The following is a 26,294-nucleotide window of genomic DNA, read 5'->3' as shown; positions in this document are numbered from 1 at the left end:
CTTAGGAAGAGAAAGAACTTTCGTTTCTTTAGTACCAAAAGCGAAGTCTTCGAAACAGCTACCAACCTGTCGACTGTTCTAATAAAATATTCTTGAAAACACGATAAAATGTCGAAATTATCGATGCTGTCAAAAATAATTTTAAGCTCTACTAGCTTTTGAGTACGTTTCTTATTTTTATTTTTACGTTTTTTAAGACCACAAAAATATTTTGAAAATCCAATCAAGATTGGGAATAATATCTTCAGAATGTACAAAAAGAGCCATTTAATACTTTTATTTTATAAGGAAGTCAATTTAAATGATCGATATGTATAAAAAAAATTCGTTCTTTATAAACAAAATTTTAATTTTCAAAAAATACTCGAAATATGTGTTGTCGAGATTTGTTTCGTTTTCTGGCGAATTACCAGGCACCTCTCTTGTTCATCCTCGGCTCCTCTTAACCAATCAATATTATCAAGTTAGCAAACGCGAATTGCGAGTTTGCGTCCTCGGGCGGTGGTTGGTGGGCGGCAGCGCTAGTGAGTAAGTGTTGTCTGAAAAAGCACGTGGAGTTTATAAAATATGCAAAGCAATACATATTTAAACAGCCCGGAGAGGCGGAGGCAGCTCATCGGAGCAAAAGATGAACATGTCGAAGCCAACGGCCATTGCTTTTGTTTTTTACATGCCCACACGTACAGGTATCATGTGTGTGCGAATATCGCATATATACCTTTCAGGCACCATATCCTACATGAAATTATATGCTCGCTAAAGATTCCATTTCGACCGTACACAATCTGCTCAGCATAAAACGCTCTTAATATAACCGAACTGTGCGCCCCCGGATAATGAAATAATAATCTGTATCACCGGCAAACAAGCATTAACTAAATGGAGGATTAGCCAAGAATGTTCTTTGATGAGCTTAATGGAGGGGACAGGTGAATAACTGGGAATTTCCCGCTTAGGCGCTTTGAAGTGATTTGAATAGGCGCTTAACGTTGAGCATTAGCTATTTAATTTTTGGAGTCTATTTTATGCAATTATCTATGAATCGCAGTAAAATATATGTTTCTTAAAGTGCTGTCAGCAGTCAGCTTAAAAGACAGGACAGAACAAACGAAAACCGAAACCAAAAGGAGAAACAAAAAATTAACAAATGGGACAGAAGTAACTTCTATTAATTAATTAATAATAAATAATAATAATAAAAATATTTAACAAAAAATATAGTAATAAAAGTTTCCATTTCACTTACCAATTCGTATTTGCAGGATATCAGAGTGTGGCGATTTTTTACCATTTTTGAGAAATGCTCGAAATAGGATTTTTTAGTTTAAACAAATTTGGGGCTGAAACTGAAAAAGGGGATTTCATATAAATTATATGGCATTCAATTCTGTCACAATTAATTTGAGCTGTAAATACGCCTTTAAATAAAGTTTACGAATGAAATTTACAAGAGTAGGAACATTCAAAACGAAATGAGATATGAAATATATTATTGTTATATTATTTTAATGCTACCATTTTACTTCAAAAATGTTCAAAATGAAATTTCAATTTTTTTTGGTAACTCAAACTTCTAAAGAAATTATTTATGCCAATAGTAAAATTTAAATACCAAAGTCAAATTAATAAAATACAATTCTGTAGAGTTCGTTCTCTATTGATAAAATAATTGTTAACAATAGTAAAATTTAAATACCAAAGTCAAATTAATAAAATACAATTCTGTAGAGTTCGTTCTCTATTGATAAAATAATTGTTAACAATGTGTAAAATAAAAAAAGTGGATTCAACACAATAACCGCTTACCATAAAAAAGGATTTACATAAATTTGCAAGCCCCAAACCTTTACGTCCGATTCCTCCATAAAAAGTACCTTGATAACAGACAACACATAAATATTGGCATTCAACAGATTTCATTTGAATACACATTCAAAGTCTGCCACCCATAAATCCGTTACCATTGTGGCATTTAAATCCATAAGGCAGACGTAAACATCACGAGAAGATGGGATTCCATTGTTGTCGCTCTGATTGGCAGTAGACACGGGCAAATCTGATACCAACCCACGTCGAATCTATGCAACTGAGCCGGCTCAGACTTTTGGCCGAAAATAGCTACAGGAATAAATAGCAAGCGCCGCGGAAAAGAATGTGGAAGGCTTTGTGTGGGCCATGGAGTTGTAATTAAAAGGAAATCCATATTCATTTCGTGTAACCATCCGCAGCGAGGAAAAAAGTGTGGCATGCACGGCGAAGGACGAAGGACTCGGAAAAATGGGAAAAGTGGAAGGGGACTCGAGGGGAAAAGGAGGCCCCGAGTGTGGCATGTCTCTTTGTGTATTTGTCAGTCTGGCTGGAACGACGCCGAGGAATGCTGACAGGAGCATTCCTGGTCCCTGCTTTTCTGGTCCTTATGCTTGGCAGGATATGGCTACGTGATACAGAAGCCACATAATCTGGGTGCACTGAAGAAAAACAATGTTGAAATATAAACAAAGTGATATGACATAAAATCGATTCAGGAATAAGTGATTTTACAGTATTCATCTATATACAGCAGCTAAAATCCACTTATCTGAGTTTTTTATATTTTACAACGTGAAGGAAGCTATTAATTTTTATAGCACTTTACCCTCCATTTAATCTATAATTATAGATTATAATCTATTTAATTTTCTTGATCACATTGTCTAAACTGTTCGGCCTCTTTCCTAGTGTAAAGATAGTTTCGGGACCCTAATTTTCAGGCACGCTGCCAGCTCCAGTGCATATTTGCTTTCACTCGAAAGCATCGAGGTCTGCCGAGGGTCTGGGTTTGGCTATGGGCTTTCTGTCGGCCTATTTTGTGGTTTGCTTTGCATGTTGCAAACAATTTTCCAGAGCGGCGGCAGCAAAGCGGCAAAATGTTCGTGCGACTAATTTGTGAAAAAAGGAAGAAAGCCCGGACAAGCAAAAGCAACAACGTCGACTGGCACGAGACGTTAAAATCAACGGTCCGTGTCCATTAAAATGGGGCCAGAAAGCAGAAAAAAAACAAAAATATTATAAGCGCAGCTCTCTGCGTTCCTGTTAATGAGAAATAATCACAGAAAAAAACAACATCAGCGAAAAAGGCGAGCAAACGGCGGTACATTTAATGTCCCCGTGTGAACATGTTGGATATATAACCAACCGTATACTGTATATATGTATATAGTACACAAATAAGCAGAACAACCTTTTGCGACAATCGGTAAACACACAAAGCTAATAAAAAACTGTAAAATATTCAACAATTGGCAAAGCTTTTAAGAGTCTTACAGACGCCCCTGATATTGAAATGTAAACCCCGCAATTTTCCGCCCCACAGCGGGCGCCAAAAAATATGCTACCCATAACGCCACGAAGAAAAAATATTATGGAGCAGTGATAAAGTGGGGGGAGATAAATAAGTGGCGCACGGTGAGTAAAATGAACTGAAGGAGAAGGGGAAAAGAAAGCAAGAAATTTGTTTTGGCTTCTTAAAATGTTTTTTTGTAAACTTTAAGTGGGTAAGGCATTCTGGTTAAAGGATACTTTAAGGTGAACAAAGTGGTCTGGAATTCATAAGGAAAAATTGGGAAATTGCCTGTTAATTTACTTATCCAGCTAAGAATAATGATTCTGTAAATATTGGTAATTATTCGCCTTTAAATCTCAAGATCAACTGAAAAAAAAAATATATCATTTAGTTTTGTTTGCTATTTCTTTGGAAAGATATAAGACATACAAGACACCGTTAAGTTGAGTACTGTGTTTAGAAAGGCATTCCATGAATATTCTCAAAAAAAACGTGGAATAGGCCTGAGTATTTATCTCTTAATCAGGAAATCGGTAGTTACCTTAAGTACGCATTTACCATCAATCACCGCGCCGCCGCCACCTATTGAAGTCGTATATTATCTGTCTCATTTTTGAAGGTCGACCCAAAGTAGAACCATTTATAAATAGGCGACCCAGGAGCGTTCTCTTCGGTAAGATTATTACCAGGGTTGTGGCCATAAATTACGCAGCTAGAACAATGCTCTCGCACACAGACAATGTCGACTGGCTTTAGGTAATTCCCGCTTTTATAATGAGCATAAAGGATAACCACAACAAAGCCCAAGGAGAAACGGAAGCTGGAGCTTCTTACGGAATATGCATAGAATTATGATCTAACAAAATTGCAAATTAATTGAAATGAATGGGGAGCAAAAACAAAACTTTTTTGCGGCAAACGCAAAGCAAACACCAGCCGGGGAAAACCAACTGCGAAACAAAACGTAAACATTTCAATTATGTCGCTGCGGCTGAGGGAAACTTTTTTCGTGCTAATTAAGCTCAATGGGTGCTCAGAGTGGAGCTCCAGTTCCAGTAATTAGTCGGCTGAAGTCTAAACAAAGCCAGGAACTCGAAAGCAAATGAGCCGAGTCGAAATGACAGTGAGAAGGGGGGGTGGAAAATGGGGGCCAGAACAATGGCAGCAGGCCATTTCCGGTTCGCTCATGTGTGCCGTCGTTTTCCACCAACAGGGGGCGCTCGAGTGCTCCACTTCCGCTGTCCTCTCGCTCACCCTTTCTGCGATTGTTTTGGTGTTTGCCTTCGTGTGGGTGTTGCAGCAACAGTTTGTTGCTGTTGTTGCTTTGTTTGGCTGCTTGTTTGCCAAGACAACGACACGCTTATAAATTTTTAATTAAATTGTTGTTTTCCAGTTGTTTTTGCTGTTATGGCTTAGTCCTATCTAGTCGCAGGAAGCGCATTGATTGTCCCCTTTCTACGATGTGCGTGAGTTTGTGTATGTGTGTGGGTGTGGGTGGGTGTGGCCATATCCTTTGTTTGGCAATTGATTCACTATAGCTTGTGCAATCGCCTGTCCATATTCGATAGCTTCCCCGGGGCAAATTGAGTTGTTTAACTTGCAATTGAACCGGGCCAAGAGATTAAGTGGTTGAAGTCCGTAAAGTTTAACCTATGCAAAGAAAATCGGATTGAGCACTAACTGGAAAATGCGGCTGGTGGCTTAAAGCAATGATTGTTTAAGCTTTAACATTTTTCATTGAGTTTCAAAATAGTCCTCATGATGTGAGCTAATGTATGTGGTAATTGAAAATTTGTTACGTAGGTTCAATGACTTTGCGATCGTCACCAAATTTTTACCTCGTCAAGAGGTGTTTTTGTTTGATATTTTTAAAGCTAATTGTCGATATTATTTCCTTGTCTTTATTTTTAAAATCATAGAGTTTAATAATAATTAGTTAATTATACAATTATGCTTTCAAAATTGGGATTTAATAGTTTTAAAAATAAAAATGCTATCCTTATTTTAGAAAAAATGTATTAATTCCGAATTTTAAAAACAAATTAAAATAAAATATTCTAAATAAAAAACAACAAGCAAGATAATTTTTTTTAATTTCCCACGTGCTGACGGTTATTCCGACGCATACTGAGCACATGAAAGTAGTTTATCCTGCGTACACATGTCTAGGCCATTAATAACAAATTTATTATGTATTCCCTATCAGAGCTCAACCAAAAGCTTAAGCCAAAACCCCATCGAGACCATTTACATGTCTGAACAATTTTTTGTAGTGCTTGCCTATGACAAATTAACTTATTTAGTTGCGGCAGCAGCGGACTGTCGTACGAAATAATTTATCAAATTCCTATATAAATTATTGATGTCCTCGCTGAGGACCGAGTTTCGGTGTGTTTGTGTATTTCTAAGTGGGTGGGTGTTGCATGTGTGAGCTGGTACAAGTGCTCACGCCCACACAATATTTTCTGGGTCCTGCTGCAAGGCGGTGGAATAAAAATTGCCATCAGGCGTAGGCGTAGTGGCAAATGCCAATCACGGGCATTAAGTCAGTGGCAAAGGAACGGCGGTGGATTTCGGTGTTCTGAGTGGGAGGTACAAATAATGAGCTCGGTGGGTATGGAGCGGCCAGAGCCATAACGGGAAATCGGGGCCAAATGATAAATGACAGTGCAGTCGAGGCCCCTCAAAATTAACATAATTTTCTCCTTTTAATTGGCTGATGGACGGGATGTGCACAGGAAAATATTTTGCGCTAAATACAAACTTTCAGCAGGAAAATCAAATAAAATAGTGCATAATATCGGTTTGGGTTTCTTTAATTTTAAAGAAACTTTAAGTAAGGAGGTTGGCCATAAAATAAGTTAATTGCACCAAAGTATTACTTTAGGATTACTCATCTTATTTTAGATACAGAATTACTGCCAGTTAACAAAGGTCAACGAAAACTAACGCCAAGCTACAGGCTTGTAAGGAATTCGCCATTTTGTAGAATTAACGCATTCTTGTCATCTCCCTTGTCTTTTTAACATTTAACATGAACATTAAATTATAGCTATGGGATATTAATTTTATGTGTTGCAGATCGTACCCAACTTTTCTTCCGGTGCAGAGAGAGCAAGGGGCAGTTACCAACTTTCTTGGTGTCGGTTAGGCTTGTTTGTGTTTGCGTTGGTGTTGGTTAGTGTTGGCTGCTCCTGTGGTGCCGCTGCCATTCCTATTGCCGTTGCTTCTACCGGTGCCGGGTAATTTTGCATGCAAATAACTGGAAATTAGTGTAAGTGCTCACTGACATGCCACACACAGAGCGCCAAAGCCAGTGCCTGTGTCTCGGCCGGAGCTCCTGGATCCTTAGCACCTCCGCTTCGTGCTGCCAGGACTCCTTCTGCCTTTCCCGAGCTTCCAACTACGTGGGCAGACCAAGGAAACCCCACAGCCAATGGCAGAGACGGAGATAAACAGACGCCGGCCCCATAAAGTGGCAAACGCTTAGGAAAACTGCTTTCAACACAGGAAAAATATAATAGCCAAGTGCTGCTCCTTTATAAAATCTTCAGTGTCACATATGTAATTCTATAAGCACTTTTAGATAGTGTTGGAAAATAACATTGATTCGTCTAAGTTTTGCAAAACATTGGTTTCGTTAAATTGGAGAAAGGATTTAAAAGGTCTGAATGTGCATTTTCTGCAGCTTCCATTTACTAAAAATTATGAAAGCAGTTGTTTTGTTATGTTTAAATTCGTAAGACTGCTATAAAAGATTATTGTGTTTTTTTAAAGGCTAGTTAGTTTTACTCAAATTTACGCTACTACTTTTAGAACTATTTTTGACGATTTTGAGCTTTAAAGATTTTATTTTTGGTACAATAGATACTTAATTAAAGTACTCTCTGTAAATTTGAGTTTCCTTACTTTTAAAGTTGTGATTTCTGAAGTGAAATAAATTGTTTGTTGATAAATGTTAATTTTTAATTTTGAATGAAGGTTAAGTTTTAAAATATTTGATAAAATTAAGTTAAATTACATTTATAATATTGTGGACTCTTTTGTGAATTCCTTCCTCTAAACTGGTATTGTGTACTTTTCGCTCAGTGTTGAAGCTCCATGTGGGCGTTGTATGGCAGCATATCTAAATCGACTCCTCAGCCACTGCCAATGCAACTTTCTCCCTTCGCTCAGCTGCTCGCTGTCCTGGAACATCAGCGCTTTAAAATGCCATTAAAATGCAATGAGCGCTCAAACGTTTTATGCCACGAGCTGAGCTCGGATTTAAAATTGCAGTCGGTTAACTCGCTGAGATGGAATAAAATCGGAAGTGAAGAGGCGTTGCTGTAGAGATGATATTAACATAATTATGAACATAACATAATTATAAAACTTTACTCGGTTGCATTTAATTGGAAATTACGAGAGCAGGTTAGCTTAAAATTTGTAAATAGAGAACAGTTGTTGATGTCCAACGATGACCGACGAATTACAAATATAACTAAGCCGTGTGAATTCAAATTTGTACCGATTTCATTGTTCTGTATTCAAAATGTCTCAACTCTCCTAGCGTTTCTATTTTTATATAATTAATTTTTGAACAGATCAAAGTTATTTATTTCCTTAGTTTTATTGAAATTTTCCACTTTTTAAGAACTTATTAGCCAAGTCGATATAATAATACATTTTCTTTACCGGTTATTATTATCATAGAAATATCATCAGCTAGTCTGGACCCTTTGCTTTTTTATACATTTTCGTGCGGCTCATTTGTAAAGTGTGTCGAATGAAATTATTTCTTTGTGGTTATTATATCTAAACTCTGACAAAAAAAATTTAGTCACATTATTACCGTTGAAATGTATAAGTCCCACTTAAGTAGCTTTTTCTTGCTGCTGCTGGCAGAAGGATTTTTTGGGAATCGATTTCAAATTAATTTGATAAAGGAGCTGAGTAGTAAACAGTTACCGCATAACTTTGTGATTTCGCCGTTTGCGATTCACCAGGCTCTGGCACTTCTCTATCTAGACAAGGATATTCGCAAGGATTACCAATTGGCCAAGGCCCTTCAATTTACAGGCCGTCGTAGTGCCAAGATTGTGAACTTTTTCGGAAAAGCACGTTGGAAAGCGAATAGGCAGCATTTTGTAATGGCAAATCGAATTTATTTTTCACCGGATTACAATGTATCGGAAAACACACAGAAAATAAATAAAGATCTCGGTGTGGATGTGGAGCACATGAACTTCTCCGACGGCCAAAAGTCAGGCGATGAAATTAAGAAGTGGTTAAGCAAAACCATTGAGAAGGCTTCACAAAACATTTTTGATAAAAATGATTTAAGCAACGCCACTCAACTTGTGGCCTTACAGGGTATGTCTATGTCGTGTTTGTGGAAGCATCGAGCTAAATCGCTGACAAAACAGAGCTTTAGTATCGCCAGACCTAACAAGACGCCTTACATCATCAGAGTCGATATGATGTATACTAAAGCTCCATTTGAGTTTTTCAACGATGACGAAGTCCGCGGTGTTATGATCCCATTTTCTAGGACCGATATCGGTATGCTGGTGTTGATTCCCAGACGACAGGGCACCCAGAAAGTGCTACAAAATCTGGATAAATATTTGCAAATAAAAATGAGAAAAGCAGAAGAGACTCATGTGTTCTTGCCCCTTTTCACAGTCCAAGAAACAATGGACTTAAATGCAGTCCTGAAAGCTGTGGGCATTAAGAATATTTTCAACAACGTTGGTGACGAAAGCCATGCGGATGCAGCTAATTTCAAGCAATTCAACTTTCTGGAAGTCAAGCCTAATCGGGTGTTAAGTAAGCAATTTTTTACAAGGCCAAAACTCACATAGGTGATCCTTATTGATTTATTTTGCTTTACTTCCAGTAAAAGCAGATGTGGGGAGCGACAACGACCAAAGAGTCGTCAAAGTCAACCAGGCATTTGTGTTCGTTATCAAGGATCAGAGCAACATTTACATGGTCGGGCGGATGGAGAATATTTGATAGTGCAGTTGCAGGAATTTCCACTGAAATGTCAGCTGAATTGTAAATTAAATTAACTTGAATTAAGCCAAACAAGAGCCGCACAAAAGTGTGTTTATTCCGGCCATTAGTGAAAGCGGCTGAAGTGGGGTTATCCCGCGATTCCCCAATGGCATTGTTTACAACGTTGCCGCGCATATTAATTGCCTGTTTAAGCAAATTGAGGCCACAAAACATCAGCATCAACGTTGGTTTCCAGCTCCTGTTCCCTTTTTTCTTTTTTTTTTTACTGTGTGAGTTTGGTGCCCCGTGGCATTCCACAATTACTCGCGATTGCGGTGCCAACGAAGCCAAATGCTGACAATTGCATCATGGCAGCCGAGTGGCGACCCTCCTTGCATACTGCAATTGCATAAATTATAAGACTGGGGCACCGGAAAGCGACGCTGATTTCCCACAAACCCAGCGGTGCCAGAAAGACATTGACGACAGCTCTCGGTTCTCTAAGTGCCGGTTTCTCCACAGGATTCGAAATGAACGGAATTAAGGATGTGAAAACTGGCAGGAGGTCTCCTGAGCTGCCATGTACGGCTTTGATTTTGGGTTAGCTACCTCGAGGTCGGTTTTAAGGTCGAATAAATACAGGTATCGAATGTTGAAATAAATTATTTAAATTCTTAGTTAACCAGCCAAAGCTTTGCAAGAAATCAAAAACTAATTGACCGAGAATATCAGAGTGATTCTCTATTTTTGAAGTTCCTGATTTGTGAAAATAATAAAAGGTAAAACTACTTTAAATTGTAAGGGATTACAGTTACTTTAAATTATATTTTTTGAAAGGTAAATATATTTGTCTTTTCATATACCAGATAAACACTTATAGAATTGTTATTTTCGATCCCTGATGTTTGAAAGTTTTATAGGAAAGTGAATGCTTTCGTCACAAAGTTTAGAAAATCTTTTTCATTATATATGACACCAAATTTTAAATTAAGGGACAAGAATTCCCCATTACCAAGCATAAATAAATTATTAAAATCCATTAGTTAACATTTGAAAACCCTGTCGAGAGCAATTAACCTAGAAATAGTGCCCCAATTTACGGGTCTTGTAAGTTCTTGCACAACATGACATTGCTCATACGCTCCGTTGGCCGCACAATCACAACAAACTTGCATGCACCAAGTACTTTTATTGGTTAAAATAAAAACCGATGGCGCCTACGTTTCACATGGCTAGCAGGACTTCCTGGGGCGGGAGTAAGTGGTGTTTCCTCGGGGTGATTGCTGCCACGTAGAGCTTATAAAATGCAACAGAGTGCAGCGACATCGACATCGGCATCACCGGAATGCACAAATGAAATTTTCAGGGCCGAGAACCACAGATGGCGGTGGCAAAAAGGTGGATTGGCTCATCTAGAAGGAAGGTCAGGCAGCAGCCAAGGATTACACGGGGAACAAATTAAAAAAAATACATACTTAAACATTTTTTTAATAGGTACTTTGAAGGTAGCACTCATCTTAAATGACGGTTTCTTGAAAAGTAAACAAAAATATTATTCATAAATATGTTATTTTATAAAATAATAATTTATAAAAAATAATTTTAGTACCAAAAAAGTAAGTCCCCAGATCAAACAAATGTTTAATTGCGTCTAATATCAAAGCACGTTACCAAATACCAAAAATTGTTTCATATTAAACACCTCATAGAGAAGGTTAAACATTTAATATAACTGTGGCGTGGTTGAGGGTGGTTGAGGGTGAGGCTAAAAAGTAAAAGTCGTGAGAAAAGTCAAATAACCTACGAAACGGAAAAGTTTGATGAGAACAAATGGCAACAATTATAGGGCAGACAGCGGATACTCGTGCTAGAATCGCTCCCTTTGTTCTCGTACTTCAACTTTATCCTTGGCTTTTCTTTATTCCCTCTTTTGCACAGAAGTTAAACTCACTTAATTGAATTGAATGCCAAACATCGACGTCGATGGGTATGATCATAATGAAGGCAAAGTGCACTCGAGTGCAAGTTATTCAGCCAGCTCTTCTTGGCAATATGGCAAATGGATTCGACTAACAATGCCGTAGCTCATAAATGCCTCCTCTTCGCTCGAATGTTCGAAAATCGGGCTAAGGAGAATGTGTATTAGCGTGTCAAAATGACATAAACTAAAATCACATTTTAGTCCATTGTTTGTTGTAGAGACATGGCAGAAAAGGGCATAAAAACGATAACCGAGAAGCGCATAAGAAATGGCAAATGTTTACGGGGCCTGAAATTCGGAAAAAATCTTTATATACGCATTAGCATTAAATTAATTTGTTTACGGGTATTGCTACTAAAGCAAACACTTGGGTAGCCATTTTTAAAAACAGTAACTATTTTAAATTCGTTAGAAATATTTTTTTCAAAATTACAATATTATTTCCCTTGTTTATCTGTTAACATTTTAGTGAGCAATTTTAGTACAGTCCAAAAAGTTAGAAAATTACCAAAAATGCGTCCTCTGGAATCAATTTCAGATGACGTTTTCTTCCCCCATTTACCCCATTTACCCCACCTCTTTCCAACCTTTAAGTTTACCCTTGTCCAACTGTTGGCTTTCACCTGGACTGCATAAGTTATCCTTTGTTTTCACCCATTTTTTTATTGAATGTTCACACGAGTCTGAACCATCGTCTAGTTCACAGACCCCTCCTATCCCCTCGTCGCCAAATCAACCCCACAGCTCATTTAACACATTGACTTTTGGCTTATTAACACCGGGACACAAAGGAAGGGTCAGGTTCGTGGCGAGACCAAGGCTGTTTAACTAATGGACTGGGCATTAAATCGAATACGCTCGTTATACACATGACTTCGATTATAATCGATAATGATTTGTGTGAGTAAATCAGGGGGAAAGCTCCAACACGTTCCACGAAACGTAGATTATAGTGAATGCACGTGTTATGCTCTGCGTTTTCAGCTCCTTTGGCTTGAATCCTTCCAACTATTTTTTGTTATTTTAGACCTGTGTAAATAATAAGGTACGCTTTTATTTGTTTTAAAAATGTATTATTACGTATTAATTTTGTTTTTTTGAATATTTCTATAGAACTATAGAACAACTATATGATAAAGAAGTCCAAAGTATAAGAGAATATGTTCAAAATCGAATCTAAACCTTGTTTCCTATACGAGTTTCATTAATATCTAACCATTCCTATTCTAAATCTAATTCGAAACTCTTCATTATTAAAAAATGATATTCACAAGATTAGAAGACAAAAAACACCGAGTCTATTTTTTTTAAATTTGTGTTGCATTATTTATGTGGAAAGAAAATTTTTAGGAAGTTAAAGCCCAATAGATTTAAAACAAAGTTTACGTAGAAACGGACAGATGGACGGAATGACATTTTGTAGAGGAAAACTACTAGAAATAGCGATTTATTTGTGTTTTAAGAAATATTATCTCAAAATATATTGCCTGAAACCATTGGTCTATAAACGATTTTGGTTATCCAGACATGTTTAAAAATTGAGACTACACAGAGAAAAAAAACGGAATGGAACTGATATTGTTTCATATCAATTTTTCCATAACAAAATGTTATGTTTTCATATCAATATGGTACAAAATTATATGTTCGGAAATATCATTTTGATATGAAAACAGATGGGACCAAAATTGATATGAAAAAATACCCGATTAATGATCATTTTTGGCCTTTTTTTCTCTGTGTATAAATAAAAACGTTAAGGCTGCAAAATAAACGTTTTAAAAACAAAAGTACTCTAAATAATTATTGGTCGTTAAAATTTGAATTGTTATTTTTTATGATGCTTAGTTTTTTATATTATCAACCTAGTTTTAAATACTATCGGTTTTAATGTAATAACCAAATGTGTTTGCGTGCCACTGTGCGTATACTTAATAAGTGCTCCCCACTTTTACGGCCATAGACTTTGACTGCAAGTTCTTTTCAATTATAAACTTATTTGGCACATTTCAAATGCAAAACTAGAAGCGGTCTGGTAACTTTTGTTTCCTCGACAATTTGTGGCTGCTCTTTGGCAAAGTTTCGCCCTGCGAAAAGTCGCGTTGTGCTACGCATAGAAATTGAGTTGCCCTCATTGTTGGCTCTATTGTTATTGCTGTGGCCACAAAATGGTTGGCGCACAACAACACTTAAGCTTAAGTGACTGCTCGAGACTTTGTGTTATTTTTTTCGTTGGCCTGAGAGAAGCAGGGCAAACCTTGTGACTGCGTGACCGGAAAGTGTTTGGCGCTTCCGGTTGCCGCAGCCACCGAAGCGGCCAAAACCACCGCAGCAGCCGAAACCACAGCGGAAGTTTTGCCACGTAGACAATAACACCCATACAGCCACAGTTACAAGTGCACGAGCACAAATACACCCAGAAAAATTATGGACAACATTTTAGGTCATGCATAGCCTAAAACATTTTAAATGGACTAAAAGTTCCTTTTTAGGTCATGTACTGCCTAAAAATTTAAATTTTTGGTATATTTGCCCTACTATTTAGGTCCCGTATAGCCTAATATTTTAGGTCATCGTGGGCCTTAAAATTAATGCATTTTACCTAAATAAATTTGCACGGAACTCTGATACTGTTCTGGCGACGCTATAATTCCCAACCAGTTATAGCGCGGCTTGCATGGTAACCCACTTCGATCGTTCACCAAGACAGCGATTTCACTGCTGAACTGTGAAGCCTCCTCGCTCCTTTTTGTGTGTTGGCATAATGACGACTTCTTGAAGACTAAGCCCGACATTGACCTCGAGTTAGCTATAAACTTTTCTGTATTTACTTTATAATATTATAAATTTTTCAGTACATATTTTTAGGCCAAAGAAGGCCTAAAATTTTGGATAGGGGTTTTCTCATATTTTTAGGCAGCAATTACCTAAAACCTAGGCCAAAAATTACCCAATTTTAGGCCATGAATGGCCTAACATTTTAGGTCATACAATCCTAAATTTTAGGCCATTCAAGGACTTAGCCCCAGTTTTAGGCCAATTTTACCTAAATTCTAGGCCATTTTTTGACATTTTAGGTCATTTTTTTTTCTGGGTGTACAATGGCAGCCAGGACGAGTACCTGGTTTAAAATTCCAAATTATAAAGGCCCAGCGAACTTTTAATGCTTTTTTCGCAGACATTTTGCGATTTTAAATAAATTATCTTGATTCTGGATGAGTTGAGAACTGCGAAATAGAGGAAATTAAAATTAGCTTCATTTAAAAAGTATTAAAATTTTACATCTACATCATTACAAATTCAAACTTAATTAAAATTAGTTTGGAGTTCAAACCTATATTAATTTAAATTCTAACCTTCAGTATATGTTGCAGAACCACAATCTGTCGAGGAATTATAATGTATTTTAAACTATAAAGAAGAAATGTTACCAAAACATAAGATAAGATAAACTTACAATTTAAAATACGAAGGCTATTTGAGTTAATGACCAATCCATTTATCGACTAAGAACCACATTATTATCCTTATCAATTCAAGTGGAATCAAAGTCCACTTTAAGGAGCTGAGAATTGCAAACAAAGACACCATCTTATCCTCCCCGTTTTGCAAACCAGTAGCCTGTTCAAGTGTTTTATACAAGAGCATTTCGATGTCAGTCAATTCAGAAAATTCTTGGCCTCTTGACCGACTCGCAAGAAATTCAGTAATACCCCTACAAAGGATATATACAAAAACAGTTGTTATCCTGCAGCCAAATCCCTAAAATTGGAGTGGATTTCAAAGAGTGGAAAGCGACAAAAACGGACAACAATGAACGGGAAACCCTCGACGGACACCAAAAGCTTCCAGCGCCTTTCAGATGCAGATACAATGCCCTAGAAACAGATTGCTCATAGGCAGCAAAATGTCACGTTTTGGCCGTAAAATGTGCTAAACTGTTAATACGGCAAACACACCATAAGCGAAATCAAATAACAACAGAGCCGGATAAACGGAAAACTGGAGGGGATGCGCAAGCTATTGGACATCTCATTTTCATTTCGCTGCCCTCGCGATTTTATGCAAATTCCGTATTGAGAGGGAATACCTGAGAAGCTGGAAAATAAAAGTTAAGTTAATTGCTTTTGCATAAAGCAGGCGCCAAGAGGCAGAAAGTCAAAGGAGGAAGCTGCCAAGGCAGCTGAATGGTGAATGTTGAATGGGAAAGAAATGAAACTCAGTCCAGCTGCCAGTTGAGTTGCTGCTCAATTGAGTGGAAAAATTTTTCATCCATTGGCTTCCATTTTGCGGGAGCGCTTCGGGAAGGGCCCGGAAAATTCAAGGCAGTCTGAGGAATAAGTTTGGAAAAATTGTGGAAATTTCCAAGCGAGGCTAAGATGCAAAAGGCTGAAATAAACACGCCACGAATTCGATTTGCAAATAAAGTATAATATGGAGTATATTCATTTAAAGTTAAACAAATAATGGGTATTTGATTTAAAGAATAAATTTAATTCAACAAAATCGACAAATAATCCAATTAAACTTGAATAAACAGCAAAGACTCTTTAATTGACATTAAATAAAAGTACAAAACAAACGTGATTAATCTAATGAATTCTATCTGCATTAGTTAACAATCTCCGGCAAATCTTGATCGAGTTAGGGACAGCCTTATACTTTTAACCCACTTCATTTGTCAAAGGCCAAGTGAAAAGCTGTGCGTAAGCCAAATGAATTTCGGTTTGGGTCAACTGGCCCCATAAAGAAGCCTAATAAATGAGGGTAAGGGCGGTTCTTAGCAACTAATAAGTATCGCAAACAAGTTTCTTAATCCCATACCCAGCGTTTTGCCGCCTAGGTCAACGAACAGGTTGATAAACACAGGACCCCCTCTTAAAAAACACATCTGGGAATCCATTAGGGGCCAGCTGGCCCTAAGTCAAATACCCGTGTGAAACAATGAGTCGACTTCAATGAGAGTTGAACGACTCCCACAAAAAACCCCAGAAAACTTTTCTTCAAGAGGTAAACGGCTCTGTTTGCCCGGCAAAGTATGCAACCATATTTTACACATGAAAGTTTAGTGCCGCAGCCAAAAAACGAAGAAAAGGGACTGGACTCCGGACTCCGGACAAAAACACATTGTTGGCCGCACGGGCTACATAAATAATTTCCACCACACACTTACTCACTCACCAAGTCCTGGCACTTTGACTAAATGGTGTGTAATAAAATTTAAATTGCTTTTGTCTGGATTTTCTTTTAGTATTGCCGTTAAAGTTGCCTTTGCGAAGGAGGAATTTCCTCATCTAGGCCAACTAGATACCATGGTGAATCCAAAATTTGTAAAGTGGTTTAATGCCCTCTTAAAAAAAACTTAAATTAGACTTTTTATGTCTTACTTAAAGAATGTACTAAAAGAATCTTTCTTTAAAAAGTTTTAAGTGCTGATTAAATAATTAAGTTTTATTGGCCAACAGGCAATTTAATTCATTTTTCATAAAGAATATTTTTCATGGATTCTATTTAAATAAATTCGATTCTATTGAAGAAAGCCATAATAAACATAAAAACTTTTTGTTTATTTAAAAAGTTTTGACATGCAATTTTAAATTCCATTAAATTTAATTATTTCGCAAAAGGGCAGTTAAAAAGAAAAACCAAAACATTGTAAAGACCTAAATAAAATAAAAAGTTTTAAGGTTGTATAAAACATGAGTGTTTGGTGCTTATGTCTATAATTTTAAAGCGGTTCGAAAGTATATCCTCAATTAAAATAAAACAAAACGCATTAAAAACTTTTGAATACGATCTAAATTAAACATATTAACATTAATACTACAAATGTACACAGAGAAAGTAATACAAAGTTTTAGGTGCCTTTATATATAAAAACGTTTTAAAAATAAAAATAAAAACGTTTTAAAAATACAAAGTAAAATAAAATTAGTATGAAGCGTTTTACTTTTTAAAATGTTTCACCCCTTATTTTGCACCTTAAACTTTTGATAATTTTCACTGTGCAGCTTAAAGCTTTATTTTCCCATTTTTAATATAACTTAAAAAGGACATAGGCTTAGGTGTTATATTTTGTAATTTTGCCTGCCTTTCACGAAAATTGACCCACTGTGCTGGCCAGTGGCCACACACTTCGACATTTATAACAATTGCCCAAATTGCTGCTAATTAAATATGATTTAGCAGGCTAGTGCAAACGTCTGTCTTTGGCTGAGCTGTCAATATTTGTCAGGAAGCGGGCGATAAAGCGGCCGTGTCCTTACACTCTCACACAGACGTGTCTGAGACTGTCCCTGACCCCTGACATTAGACCGTGCATGAAACCGACCTCGGGCAACCAAATTTGTTTATAATTCAAATAGCAGAAAAAATGGCAAACTATGCAACAGCAAGGAAAATTGTGGAATTGTATAAAAACGAGGCAAGGAAAACACGTTAAGCAAACACGATAACGATACTATATAGATATGAGAAGGGAGCCAGCAAGGACAACAAGGACACTGCCGAAACACAAGCAGGCAAATTTATTTCAATTTAAAAATTTTGGTCACGCTCAACACAAAAAGCGAGTTAAGCGAGTGGGTGAGAAATGGAGGGATAAAGAGGGAGGAGGGACCGAGCTTGGGGCAACTGCCATTTGTATAATTGCTGTCGTGATGGAGGAGTAACTCTGCTCCGCACTGCCAATGTCTTGTATTCTCCCAGCCCCTCGAAGATTCCTACTTTATGCCATGACACGCTCCAAGGACGCTTGACAGCAAATGGATAAGGACATTATCATCTGTGGACAGGGGGGCTTAAAAAACGGCAATGTGAAAACTAGCCAGCACAAGGATAACCGGGGGCTAGATGTTATTGAAATTTGAGATGAGCATTGGCCAGTCGAAAATTCTGCGGGCTACACAGAGAAAACTAGCAGAAATTGTAGATGCAAAATCAGGGCTAAAACTTTTGATAGTTAAACGCTTCATAACGATTTGTTTTACTGATGACATGATAATATAATTAATTTAATTTACTTTTTAAAATAACAATTTGTTTACTGATGACATGATAATATAATTAATTTAATTTAATTTACTTTTTAAAATGTTTTACCGTTTTAACTCGTCACCCTTTCTCTGTGTTTTAATCCAAATAAACTTAATAAATAGTTTGCATATTAAAAGTACAGAATCTTCTTTTTGGACGGTTCTAAAAATAATTAATTCAATTCAACATGCTTTCTGATATTTTAACACTTTTAACATTTTCTTTATAGTTAATTAAGATTTTTGTTAAATTTAATTAAATATTCTGAATCGTTAAAAGAAATTAAATCCCAGAGTTGGAGAGAATAAAATCGATGAAGCTATAATTTTGTTCCTATTTATTTCCTATTTTAATGCTATTACCAAGAGTGGAAGGTACTATGTCAAAAATAAGTGACCGTAACCGACATAAAAAAATTAGTTATATCGGTAATAACCATTAACCCATTCAAACCCAATATTTCGTTCGGTTTTAATCCCTGATTAGCATTTACATAAGACGCTAAATATGAAGAAATAGCAGTGTAATTTTTTAGCCTTTCAATATAACTTCACGCCGCCATCTCCATTAAAATATTTATGCAGAAAGCCAGCCAACCGTCGACGATTTATGTCTGGGAACTAAGTACTTGATATGCAATGGCGATTCGGAATCGCAGACGGGCAGTTCAGTGCCGACTGGGCTGCATATAGCCATACGTATGTGGCATTGCTATACTAGAACCGGACTGTCCGGGGCCTTGACAATGGCAATGAGACCGTCGGACTCGTGTGTTGACATCGATTGACACGGGTGGTGCGGTGCCTTCAGGTCGAAGGCCACCGCCACAACTACGGCAAACTTTTTCCAACCGAGTTCGAGTTCAAGTCGGCAGAACAAAAAATAAACGTGAATGTCGTTAAGTTGAGGTAACCCACGTGTTGTCCTTGCCCGAGCGTTTGATATATGCAACAAGCAATCGGGAAGGTGTGGGCCTGGGAACGGGGCCAGGTGTCCCTGTCTAAATGTTTGTGTGTGGTCAGATTGTTGTGGCTGTGGGAACTAAAAAGCGGTGGTCATTGTATAGGCACACAAAACTTGTGGCATCCTTGAGGCAATCAACGAAATTATAGAGGAAATAGAAAAAGTTTACGACAACTTTCAGACACAAGAGTTAAATGTTTTAGTCCGGCCAAAAACTGCTCAAAGCTGATTGCAAAACTAGAAGGAAAAATTAGAATGTTAATGAGTAGTTTTACTGAATATTACCAAAGTCAAATCTATGTGAAAGATACTAGTATGATCTAGGATACTAAAATATTTAACTGTTAGTTTAATTCTCCAAAATGAGCAAGAAGCACAATCTATAAAATATCTCAAAAAAATCGCACAAATCCACGAAATCGCCTTTCAGGAAAGCAACGTGAAAATAAATCAGGCTACCCGCAATTTACCAGCCACGAATAAATCAGTAGCATTATAAATTATTATAGTGTCATTCAAATAAAGCCGTAAACACTAAATTATCGCACTCTGGGGACATTTACCAGCACTTAAGATTGTCAACAACACCCATTAGCATGTGATGCGATCCGCAAGGCAAACTTAATTCAAAGTAACGAATTGAATTGCTCAAACTAATTATTGGACCGTCCTACGCGGTCCTACGGGGTCCTTGGGGTTCCGGAGGGGCTCCGGATCCGTGTCCGTGTCCGGGCGACTGATTTATGCTTGCAGGCGTCGCAAAAGCATTCATCCATCCTGGCACCAACAGTATATCCTTCAACTTGACCACCATGAATGTTGGTCTGAAAAGGAGGTGGGTCGGTTCTTCATATTGCGGTCTCCATACAGCTGGCTGGATGTGAGTGTGCGAAGTGTCCTTGTCAAACACTAATGGCGTCGTCGCCATTGCCTTTGTCCTTGCCAGCGTGTTAATGTGCGACAGTTTCCTGCTATGACGTTTCCTCCCAACAGGCTAAAATCGAATTGAGAAGCAGCATTTTAAAATTCCCCGTTTGTTTGTGCGAGGTAAAGCAATTGAAACATGTTTCCGGCTTGCCGTGAATTCGATCCGTCTCCTTTGGCGAAAATGAATTGAAGGCCAGGACATCTGGCCGAGCTCGCATGAGGTCTCTGGGGTCAAACAGAAAGGCTGCATTTGCTCCTGCACGGCTGCTTGATTTATCCTTTTCTCTGACTCGATTTCTTTTTTTTTGCAGAATTTATGCCTGTGCAGTTTTCCATCGATTTTCGTCTTGCGCCACAACGGACTGGGGATGAAACACCAAACACATAAAACGGATTTGATATTAAAAAAATATGCAGGTAAAAATACGTTGTACCTTATGAGAATTTTAGGGTGGACCAATTATTGCTTGCTTAGGGTTTTTATTTTGGCTTAACATAAAATTATAATCAGTAACATTATAATTTTTTAAACATAATTTAAAAGTTTAAGCATAGCCAATATTTTAGTGATTTTATTTTCTGCTGGTTTTGTTAAAGTAAAACTAGCACTTACATATTGCTGGTTTGGACAACAGCGCGTGTGAGTGATGAAACTAAAAGGCCGTGGATAAGGTTATTAGGAAAACTATAATTTAAAAAAAAAATCATTAACTTAATTTGATTAAAATGATAGCATAGACATCCGTTTTGTGTTAATGTACAATTTTATAAAAAAGTATAACTTTTTTATTTATCGTAAAAAAATTGTTTTTCACAAAATGGAAAATCTACTTTAACCATTTTTTACTTTACTAACTTTGCTTTTATAATTATTTAATATTGTTTAAAATGCCTTGATTAGGTATACCAAATAAGGTTAAAGGGATAATCTCAGGAAATTGTTTGGTAATAGTTTTATAAGGAGCTCTTATTGAGAGCTAAAGAATTCGAGTGGTGAAATCATTATTTTTTCCCTGTTCGGGAGAGTATTTATCCTGGGATTTGACAATAAGAACAGAGCCATCCTAACCACACGTGTTGCCAATATGCTGCATAGAAGTCGAGAAAACCGAGCACAGCACACCAAACAGCACACAGCGACAAACAATGGCAAACAATGGCTCCCGCGACTGCGGCTTATCGACGAATGCAACATGGCGGCGGCCAAGTCACGTCTCAGCCGGCTCTGAGTTGCTGTTATTGCACGGTAGTTGCCATTTGTTAACGGAAAACAACACACAAGCCTTTTATAATACAGACACACTCGCCCGCTGACATGCATACAAATTGCGAAATGAGGAACTCAAACAAGCGGCAAGTGCCACAGTTTAAATTGAAAAAATAATGCGCGAATTTCGCCAAAAGCATTCAAGGTCGGATGGTAGGCCATCACCAAATAGAGGCGCATAACGAGATGTTGCATCTCGCCAACGCAAATATTTATTGGCACCGCACGAAAATGTCAAAGGCAATTGCTCTTTCCCGAAACAAAGAGCCACGCAAGTGCGTAAATTAAATTACACCTACTCACGCGTACCTGTTGCGGTCAATTAATTTTAAATTACCAGCAGAGGCTCTAAATTATTGGGACTTTAAATCGGGAATGTGTCCCACATACAACAAGCGCTGCAAATAGTTGAGTTATTGAATTATTCAACGTTTCTCTTCACGGGAACTATTAGCTTATTTGGAAATAAAACATGAACAATCTATTAAAATATTTTATTACGAGAGCAAAAATCATGCAATAATAATAAAGCCAGTGAAAAATATGGAATTGATTTCCATGCGAAGCTATTTATATATTTTTATATGCTTTTTAAAATAGTATATTTAATTTAGTCAACGAGTCAGTAAAAAATTTAGTTAAAAATTGCAAGATATTTTTTGTTAATTCAAACTTTTTATTTTATATTCGCCATTTAAATGTCACTAATAAACACAATCAAATGCACTCCATGAACCTAGCCAATTAATGTCTTTCATTTATTCGAGTAATTGTTATGTGAAAACCAATTGTTTGCTTAATAACAGAGAAAATTTTAGACTCTTAAAACAGAACACAGAAAAGCCATGAAACTGAATAAATAATTTATTAAATAATTAAAAAATACACCACATCAACAAAATACAAAAAAAAAGAAACTAACTAGAAATAAATAAAAGAAAATGAATTTGTGAAGTTTAATTTAATAAATTGTTAATTCATTTTATTTTAATGTTATTATTTAAATCATTTTTAAAATGAATAATTTCTTTCGCCGCAATAAATCCAAACATTTATGTGGGCGAATAGCTACAGTGTTGGAATAAAAAACACATTGAATCAAATGTAAACACGGAATTAAAAAAATCCCTCAAGTGAAGTACACATGTGTACCATTTTTTATGCATTCAAAGTGGGTTGATTTTCCCCTTTTTTCAGTCGTACAAACAACACTAATGAACACCTATGGGTGAGCCAGGAAAAAAGCCAATTAATCAATTTACGATTGCATTTTGCAGAAACAAGAAAAAAGGCGCGAGTTGCGCCTGAAGCGATTCTGGCGCTCTCCGAAGACGACGTCCTCGGAGGACTCCACCGGCTATGAGAGTCCAACGAGGACGAAGGCGTCCAGTGCTGGCGGCAGCAGCGATGCCCAGAGATTTAACCACCTGCACTACACCAGCCTGTCGCAGGGATCGGGCACCTCGTCCTCGGCGGGCGGAGCCACTGCATCCGGAGCGGGGCCAACGACGATTGGGCTTGGGCCGACCGGCAACAACAAGCCCTCCTGCTCGCTGCCACTTTTGCAGGTGTGGCCCAGCCAGGTAGGCACTTGTCTCCCCATTTTTGCCTTTTTTTCTAACAAACAGTAGAGCGAAAAACACGTTTCGAAGTAAGGAAATTGAGGTCAACACATCGTAAAATATTTTATTACGTCTTTATAGCCAAGAAATCGCGTCAGACTTAAAACATTATTTCCGCAGCCCCAAGGTATGCAATTAAATATTTCTTGGCAGTTATGACAACGAAACTTTATACTTAATCTGCAGAAATTTAATTGTTTGTGCTATACCAGTTTTCTAAAAATATTATAATTCATTTTTAAAAGTATGCCATAAATATTAATTTCTCTAAATATTAAACAGATTTTACATTTTTGTTGCATACTTATCGAGACTAGAATTGTTGGTGAGAACGCTACATCATTCTTTAGAAATCGTCTTAATTTCGGAACGTGTTATTTCTTGCTGTGTATACCAGCCATATAAAGTTGAACAAAAATGTAGACCAATATATGTGTTTTGGAGAAAAAGCAACCGCAACAGTTTTAAAAATTGGGGCTTTTCAGTTTTACTTTTACATTTTTTTTGGAACCACTCGTAAGCTAGTGGTTTTTATGCTGTGGCCAGTTGTGCGTTTTTGCGTTAATTTGTTTCTCCGACTCTCTATTTCTTCCCACTACACCAACACCACCAAACTCCACCAAACACCACCAAACACCACCAACACCACCAAACACCACCAACACCACCACCCGCCTCAAATACATACATACCCTTCTGTGTGTGCGTTGCGTGTTTGGTTTGGTTATGGCTATGGTTTTGGTTATGGTTTTGGATTGGTTTTGGCTTTGGCTTTGGTTCGGTTCTGGTTGTGATTCTGGTTCGGTTTTGATTGCTGGTCTGTTGTGGTAGCCGCTCCTGCGCCAGGAGGGCTTCATTCAGTTGCGTCGTAACAGCGGCCCCGAGGGCCAGCGGGTATGGTTCCATACAGTTCCTATTTTTCCAGCCTCTCTAGTCTGCTCCACTTCTCTACTTTTCCACTCTACTCTCTATCTAATATATGCTACTCGTAACTAAACCTAAACTAGACTTTTTGCATGCCTCGATTAACAATTAACTAAGCCTCCAACGAGCTCTAATCGTTTTTGACTACTAACTGTATAAATCTGACCACAGTACCCATCTTGTTGAGGTTTTTTTGTGTATTCTACACGTCTTTTTTACCTAGAACTCGTTATTCATGTAATTCTATTGGGAATTTTTTCGCTAAAAAAATATTATTTTTCCATGCACAATTTTTGGCAAGGGTTGGTCGACAAGTGCCAGGGGAATGTGGTTGAAATTGGACATATAGCTGCCAGTTTGATTTTATTTAAGCTTACTTTTTGCGCTTAGCTAGAATGGAATTTCAATAGAAATTCTCGTAGTTAATTAAGTAAATTAAATTTACCAATATTTTTAAATAAAAGTTTAGCTTCTCAGATTTATTAAAAATATTTGTATTCAAATTAAAAAACTTAATGCAAAACAAACAAACAAAATCGTTGTAAATAATTTTTGTCGCATTCTCTTGTCGATCGACCCCTGCTCAAACTAACCCAAAATCACCTTGTGTAAGTAAACCCCACGACTCAACACTTCTCCCTGTACAAAATAATGCAATCCCCCATCCCCGAAATACGTTTTTGAACCACCTAACTAACCAAGTCACCACTGAGAATATATCACTCCCCCGAAAAGCAGCGATTCCCACACTGCACCCGAGAACCGGCTTAAGAACTCCCCGAATCCCCTAAAAATATCCCCCAAAATGATATCCCCCCAGGAATATAACCCAACTTATATGTGATCTGGACTCTTGCAGGATTCGCCGCGTGGCGAGGCGGATGGCCAGTCGTTCGTGTTCCCCGCCATCGTGGAGACGAGCGTCAGCAGTCCGGTGGCCGGGGCCAGTGGAAGCGGCAGTATCGGGAGCACCAACCTGAGCCTGAACGCCAGGAGGAGCACCAACCACCTCAGCTTGTCCACGGACCGGCGGAGCTCTCTGTACTGTGATACCCTGCACGCCGGGGACTCGGGCATCGATTCGGTGCAGGCCTCGCCCTCGCCGAACGCCTTTATAGCCCCGCCGGGGGTTCACCACTTGCCGCTGGGCCAGACGGGCGGAGGATCCTGCCATGTCTCGCCCACGAGCACGCCCACCCAGGGATCGCCCAATCTGTCCCTGGGGCGGAGGGGCGTGCGCAACAGCATTTGCGTGGTGCCAAGTGGCAATGGACGGAGGAAGTCGAGTGCCCTGCTGCATCCCGACCATGCCAGGCTCTTTGCCCTGCGGATGAAGCACGCGGCCGCTTTGGAGAGGGCCCAGACCTCACCCGACCAAACCTCCATCGAGGATGCGAACGAGTTCCACGACAACGGACTGGCCACCAACCTGCGGCTGTGCTCGGCCTCCTCATCGACGACGTCGTCGCTGACATCCGTGGCCGCGGTCAGCCTGGGCGGCGCCGGGGGTCCCGGTGGTGGTGCGAACACCACCTGTGGCTCCTCCTCCGGCTCCGCCTACGCTGTGGGCGCGGCGGGCGTCCAGCAGCGCGTCTCCGATCCCTGGCTGCAGCCGCAATCCGATCGGGAACGGGACTCCCGGCACGACGGCAGGCGCCGGTCCTCGACGATGACCGCTCGGTACTCCCTGTTCGATGCCCTGGACCTGGAGTACGTGCTCTTGAGGGCCGCTGCCCGGGGTTCCGTGGGTCCCTACAGCCTCAGCGAGTCCATACACAAGCTCACCTTCACCCAGTCCCTGGCCTTTCCGGCCTTGGCTCGAGGTCTGGCCACCAAGAGGAGGAGATCGGCCACGCACACGAGCTCGCGGCCACTGAATCCCCATGAGTCCGGCCTGAACACCTGCGCCAAGGTGGTCACCGCCGTCGTCCTGGTGGCCCTGTCCTTTATGGTATTCCTCATCGTCTACAAGTTCGTGAGGACGTGAGGTTTGCTCCTGGCCCCGTCGCCAGAGCTCCCAGTCACATATCAGGCCAACTACGGAGCGGAGGAGGGGTCTTCGGCGTCCTCCATCATCTCGTCGGCGGGCCGCAGCCTGGGGAAGCACATGTCGGGGTTCAGGAGCAAATTGGGTCTGCGTCAGGCCGACTTCGAGTGATCCTTGAGGAGAACGTTAGAACAGGCATTGAAAAAGCTGGTTGGCAACATTTTTGGTATTCCAAATGATTTCGATATTATTGTTTCTATTAATAAAATATAAATCGGACGGTA

At 38.7% G+C, this 26,294-nt stretch overlaps 2 protein-coding genes and 1 long non-coding RNA gene across 4 annotated transcripts in view; 2 read left to right on the top strand and 1 right to left on the bottom strand.

Annotated features, from left to right (window-relative positions):
- Nucleotides 1–6,832, bottom strand: part of LOC138913206 (uncharacterized) — an 84,358-nt gene extending 77,526 nt beyond the window's left edge. The window contains exons 1-2 of one of the 2 annotated variants that reach the window (XR_011418864.1): nucleotides 6,411–6,832; nucleotides 1,247–1,346 (exon numbers count right to left, since the gene is read on the bottom strand). This is a non-coding gene — a long non-coding RNA (uncharacterized lncRNA). The remainder of the gene's footprint in view (nucleotides 1–1,246; nucleotides 1,347–6,410) is intronic. The other variant, XR_011418865.1, reaches the window with a different exon arrangement.
- LOC108057971 (uncharacterized) overlaps nucleotides 1–26,294 on the top strand; it is a 29,264-nt gene extending 2,970 nt beyond the window's left edge. Inside the window, exons 3-5 of the mRNA XM_017142450.3 lie at nucleotides 20,522–20,627; nucleotides 22,755–23,060; nucleotides 24,883–26,294. Coding sequence (XP_016997939.1) covers nucleotides 20,622–20,627; nucleotides 22,755–23,060; nucleotides 24,883–26,010 — 1,440 coding nt within the window. The 5' untranslated portion in view covers nucleotides 20,522–20,621 and the 3' untranslated portion in view covers nucleotides 26,011–26,294. The remainder of the gene's footprint in view (nucleotides 1–20,521; nucleotides 20,628–22,754; nucleotides 23,061–24,882) is intronic.
- On the top strand, nucleotides 8,142–9,405 carry Spn75F (Serpin 75F). Its single transcript, XM_017142451.3, has 2 exons — nucleotides 8,142–9,133; nucleotides 9,204–9,405. Exons 1-2 carry the CDS (start codon nucleotides 8,164–8,166, stop codon nucleotides 9,320–9,322), a joined length of 1,089 nt encoding a protein of 362 aa, XP_016997940.2. The 5' UTR covers nucleotides 8,142–8,163; the 3' UTR covers nucleotides 9,323–9,405.

Source organism: Drosophila takahashii, chromosome 3L, assembly GCF_030179915.1.
Source record: "Drosophila takahashii strain IR98-3 E-12201 chromosome 3L, DtakHiC1v2, whole genome shotgun sequence".
Taxonomy (NCBI): Eukaryota; Metazoa; Arthropoda; class Insecta; order Diptera; family Drosophilidae; genus Drosophila; species Drosophila takahashii.
This window is presented reverse-complemented; position numbering and strand designations above follow the sequence as displayed.